This window comes from Hordeum vulgare, chromosome 3H (genome assembly GCF_904849725.1).
Source record: "Hordeum vulgare subsp. vulgare chromosome 3H, MorexV3_pseudomolecules_assembly, whole genome shotgun sequence".
Taxonomy (NCBI): Eukaryota; Viridiplantae; Streptophyta; class Magnoliopsida; order Poales; family Poaceae; genus Hordeum; species Hordeum vulgare.
The window spans coordinates 389,737,530-389,743,245 of record NC_058520.1 but is presented as its reverse complement, the minus strand read 5'-3'; the positions used below and the strand labels follow the sequence as shown (position 1 = coordinate 389,743,245).

Here is a 5,716-nt window from a genome sequence, read left to right as displayed (position 1 = left end):
TTAACACAAATAACATGCTTCTGTCATCCCCTTGAAACAACAAAAAGCATCGACTGTGCTTCACATAGTACAGAAAACAAACAAAAAGCATTCCTAGTGCTTACATAGTTCAGAAAAAATATAACAAAATACTCGATACTAGCACAATGTAGCTGAATGGCAATGACTGAAACTAGCACAATGACTAAAACTAGTTCAGGAATACTAGATGCTGCATACTTAAGCTAATTACAACATAACACAAAAACTGGATGCTAGCACAAAATGACTGAAACTACAAACTTTTATGCTTCTGCCAGCCTCAAGCCATTCATGATGCATGCTATGTTGATGCCCTGTGCACTGCTCTGCTTGAAGTTGAACACAACAGCTTCGCCCACTTGGAGTTGGTGCACGCTTGCAAAAACACCCCATTCTTCGTCAAAGACCATCTGTCCATCACAATCCGTGTGATGTCCAACCGGCACGACATCTCCTACGCCCATACAAATGCCAACGACACCTTGTGAAGCCAGATTAAGTTGTTGAAAAAATTTCTTGGGGATTTTCTATGTGATGTCAACAAATAAAGCAAAACAGAAAATGTGTTAGATAAAAATAATAAAAAAAGGAAAAACCTGTAGTTTCATAGTACATACCATTAGCTTGCTTGTGATGTTCGTGGGTGTGAGGCGATGCACAAAATGCGACCCTATGTATCCATCTTCAATGGTTAGAACCACACCCAACATTTGTTCTACGCCATCATTGAGAACAACACCCCTAGTATATATAATGTCTGCTACAGCTCCAAGCCCAACGCCAACATTCATCGCATCTTCATCTCCATCATCTTCGTCATCTTCCTCATCTACAATGTCACCTCCATCTGTGTTCTTTTGTGGCACCCCATGATCTGTTGCAAGGCTGCTTCCAAAATAAATCACATATGCCTTGGCCATCCGTCTAGACATGTCAAAAAAAAACAACTTGCCCCTCTCCCAGGTTGAAATCACGCTTGAACTTTGTCCAGTCAGCACCTCCCATGAGTGTAGTTGTGTGTCTCCTGAACACATCAACAACATACCTGCGGCTATGTGCTTTGAACTTCATGCCGCTTATCTCGTTGAACTTGTTCCTTGGAGTGCATGGTATGTTCTACCTATAACAAAAACATAAAAAGGACAATAAAAAGGTCAAAACAAAGAAGCATAAAAAATGCTTCGGAAAGAAATAAAGAAAGAAAAAACAGATTGCAATCTAAAAAATTATTGACAAAAAGAAAAAAAACAATACAACAAATTACCACTAAATCACCAGGCCCATCGTGAATGAAAATGGCAAACCTATCCTCATTGTCAATCTCACAACAAGAATGACACACTCGACACACCATCCTGCAAAAAAAATACAAAAACTCATGTTAGGGAAAAAGGCTAAAAAGATCACTTCCTTTAAAAAAGAACACAAACAATGTTTTTTCAAAAAATACGTAAAGAATGCTATATATATTTAGTTCTACTAACAAAAAACACACAAAAAATTCAGTTCAGACCCTCCCTAATAAAAAATCTAGCAAAATGAGGCAACAAACCTGGTTAGCCAACAATGATTTCCATTTTAATTCAGATCAAGCATATACGTTTTATGAACAAAAACAAACCTAGACCCTACTTTGCTTCAAATCATAAAAAAACATCCCCAGCCGAAAACAAAAAAACACACAAAAAAGCTCTCTCGAGAGGTCCCTTGTGTCCTCACCCCGACCACGTAGCCCAATATAGAAATTCTGTTTAACCACAACATCAAGACAAAAATCAGATAAAACAAAAACAAAAAAGCAGAACTAGCCAACTTGTATAAGATGGAGGATGGCAAAACATCTAAAAGAATGAGGAGGAAAACCCCATCGATATCCAATGCACATTTTACTCTGATGCGTAAAACCTTACAAACAAACACCACATACAGAACAAAAAACACTAACTATTGCATCAGTCAGAGACTAACTACCACCCTACAGCAAAACACACTCCAACCACAGAAATCTGTGCCTGGCAATACAGATATGCCTTGGACCCAGTAAAAAAAACACAAAAACATTCCTATAAAAAAATCTATGGGAATCAAAAATTTAAAGAATACAAAACATGAACTACACTAAACCTGAATCCTACACTACAGAACAACACTTAATTACTGCTACATTTCAGTACCAAAAACAGACTCAAAAAATCTATGCCTCTGAGAATACACATTCGTTCTTGGTCAAACATGAAAAAAAACAGACATTCATTCTCAAAAAAGCATCCTTCAAGAAAAAAAAACATGAGCTAGATTCAATCATACACTACTACACATACATTTTCTCTAATTTGGGTCGGTGACCCACAGGAAAAGCTAGCATTCCTACAAAATCTGGCCATGTTTTGTGTGGCTACTCCCCAGGCAAACCTAACATTCCTACAAAATCTGCCCCTGTTTGTGTGGCTGACCCCCTAAATAGCTCAAACCCTAGAACCACAAAAATCTATAGAAAAAAGAACAAAGAAAACAAAGGTAGAAAAATAGGAACACAAAAAGGAAAAAAATACCTTACTTCAGCACAAGTAGCCGCTGCCGTCGCCGGATCTCCTCGCAAAGCAAGCCGTCCCCCCCCCACCCCCCCCCCACCCCCCCCCCCCCCCCCCCCCCCCCCACTGTCGTCGCCGATCTCCTTCCACAACAAGCCGTCCTACTGCCGTCGTCGATCTCCCTCAACAGCGTCCCCTTGACTCAGCCGCCGCCCGCCACCGATCACCTCGCACAGGTAGACGGCGCCGGCGCCGTCCCCGACCGCCGATCCACCGAACAGAGACACTAGACTCCTGACAGGAAAAAAACGACCCACACCACGGCAGCTGCAAACAGGGGGGTGGGGGGCAATCGGCTGATGCAAAGCGAGCAGAAAAAAAATAAAAATGGGCCGCCATGGGGCACTATACGGGCCACACAACCCACTAACAAACCCCTCCACGTGGACAAAGCACGAATCGCGACGCGGCTTGATGCAACGGTTATAAAAGTGAATGACGCCAATTTGTTTCTCATTCGACTGAGTTTTAGCAAATCCAAAATTTTATTATTCAAAGATACGTGAGAGTCTGCGGGGAAGAAATAATTTGGGTCAGGTTTACGTGTAGATAGGGTATTTATTTCATTTTTTATATTCATGTAAAGTACTCCTCCGTAAACTAATATAAGAGCATTTAGGACACTACTTTAGTAATTTAAACACTCTTATATTAGTTTACACAGGGAGTAAATCACAAGTTTTAAATGAGAAACATAATTAGGTTCTCCTCCATCTTGCTCGTGCAAATCAATTAGGAGCACGAGGCATGGAAGATATATTCCTCTGTTCCCATTTTTTTGGGTGGAAAAAGATGAAAGCAATTGGAATTCTTTTACAACATAATCTCACGGTTACTTGTCTATCATTATTTAATCCTACGGATGAAATTTTCTAACCTTCAAAATTAACGTAGAGCCTCCTATGGTGCTTCTAGTTATTAATATAAGATATAAGATATAAGATGGCATACCGAATGAGCTCCAACAGGTAAGAAGGTAAATTCTGTTGAGGAAATCGCTACTTTGAGTGAAAAAGTGGATGCTCTTATGAACTTGGTTACCAATAAAAATACTCATGTTGATCCCAATGATATGCCTTTGTCTACCTTGATTGAACAAAATAATGATGCCATTGATGTTAACTTTGTCTCTCGAAATAATTTTAACAACAATGCTTATAGAGGTAGTTTCAATCCTAGGTCGTATCGTGGTAATTTTTTCAACTACCATGGAAATTATAATGGACGTTCCTCTGGAAATTCTTCTACAAATTTTAATAAGATATCCTCTCATCTTTAGAATACAATTAAGGAATTCATTAATTCTCAAAAGGTTTTTCAATACTATGGTAGAGGAAACATTGCTTATTGTAGATTCATTGGCTAAGAATGTGGATAGAATTGCTCGTGATGTAGAAATTCTTAAAAGTAAAACTTTGCCTCGTAAGAATGATTTTAATGAGACTATTAAATATATCCAAGTTTAATCAATGATAGTAAGGAGAGGACCGCTAAATTGAAAGATAAGCGGGAATACCTATAAAAGGCTCTTCCACCCGGTTTTTACAGTAATTATGATGAAGACCTTAAAATGATTGGTACTTCTCCTATTGAATCTTTGTTGGAGCTCACTGCGTAGCGGCGCCGCACAGCTTCCTTCCCGTGCGGCGGCTTGCTAACCACCGAAGCGCATGTTCAGGGATGGAAAGATTATATAATTACGGCTCCTAAGCCTTGAGATGTAGTGACAACAAAGACTTGTACTGTTGCATGCATCTCACTGACGAAAAAGACAAGCATTTTATAGAAAGAAATGAGCATGCATGCACTAGCGATACTAGTAAAAAATAGACAACATCGTTCACAACATGGTCCAGTCCTAACCAACGTCGTATGCATATTTATGTCAAGTTTTAAAATGTTTTATCTCACAGATTAATAATTTGATTGAAGATTCGCCTTCACCGTTAGGTTCATCTCAACGAGACCTTCAAAATAAGATCTCATGTTGACATGTTTCGTTGTTTTTTTTTCGTCGTTCCTAGTTGTCACATGTATGTTATCATAGTTGTCATCTTGCGGATGTATAGTTGTCACAAAAATTATACATAGTTACCGGGACAATAATTTTATACTTTTTAAGTATTGCAGTGTTCCGTGGATCTAAAAAGTGGGTATTAAAGCACTAACAATAATCAAGTAAATGCTTCAACCAGCACAAGTACAATTAATCAAGTTTTTTAGTGGAGTATATCAACATTCATGAATCTGATAACCAAGTTGATTTAATGTGAGAACTATGTAACAAATAATGTGACAAGTAAGTGATAGTAATCTGGCAAGTACCGACGAAAACAAAAGTTATCGAAACATATCGACATGGGATCTAGTTTTGAAGATCTCGTCGCGATAAAGTTTGTGGTGAAAGCGAGTCATTAATTGAGATAACGGTTTGCGAGATAATTCTTTTTTTGAAATGCAAATAGCTAGTATAGCTCAGCAGCATGCAGAGTGCAAAAAGTAGATTCCCTCTTATACTTCTATTAAACTAACCAGTACTACATTAAGCCAAAAAAACAATAACCAGTTAATCTTCTCTGTCCTTTTAAGATCCAACACATGCACGGAGCCACCGAACGGGAGAACATGTGTGCGCACTACGCCCATTAGATTTTCCCATCTTTGTTTACTTCTTTGAATACTAATTATAAAGGGACTAGAGATGAGTCAACTTTAGTTAAGTAGCGCCCCGTTTGCTTGGAGGGCGATGATCCTAATGATAAAATTGAAAAAAGTGGGTTTGGAGAGGTCAAACTTTAACTAGTGATGTGCCCACTATCTTGGATTACAAAGAATTTAATTATGATAATTACTCTTTGGGAGAATGTATTTCCTTGCTGCAATCCATCATTAGCTCATCCAATGCTTATGAACAAAATAAAGCTTTTAGTCAACATATAGTAGAAGCTATGGTAAAAGCTTATGATGAGAAACTTGAGTTTGAAGTTTCTATTCCTAAAAAGTTGCATGATGAGTGGGAACCTACTATCCATATTAAGATAAATAAATATGAATGCAATGCTTTGTGTGACCTTTGTGCTAGTGTTTCAACTATACTTAAAGCT

The 5,716-nt window shown here is 38.3% G+C and overlaps 1 protein-coding gene across 5 annotated transcripts; it reads right to left on the bottom strand.

The window, feature by feature from the left end:
* On the bottom strand, positions 1 to 2,888 carry LOC123443945. 5 transcript variants are annotated; one of them, XM_045120513.1, is made up of 5 exons: positions 2,579 to 2,672; positions 1,286 to 1,376; positions 1,067 to 1,137; positions 639 to 906; positions 1 to 548 (listed from the first exon to the last, which is right to left on the bottom strand). In XM_045120513.1, exons 2-5 carry the CDS (start codon positions 1,373 to 1,375, stop codon positions 285 to 287), a joined length of 693 nt encoding a protein of 230 aa, XP_044976448.1. In that variant the 5' UTR covers position 1,376; positions 2,579 to 2,672; the 3' UTR covers positions 1 to 284. The 5 variants fall into 5 exon arrangements, 3 of the variants coding, with proteins under 3 accessions (XP_044976448.1, XP_044976447.1, XP_044976449.1); XM_045120512.1 differs by having other exon boundaries at positions 2,574 to 2,668; XM_045120514.1 differs by having other exon boundaries at positions 1,067 to 1,141; positions 2,574 to 2,665.
* Positions 2,889 to 5,716: the final 2,828 nt, after the last annotated feature.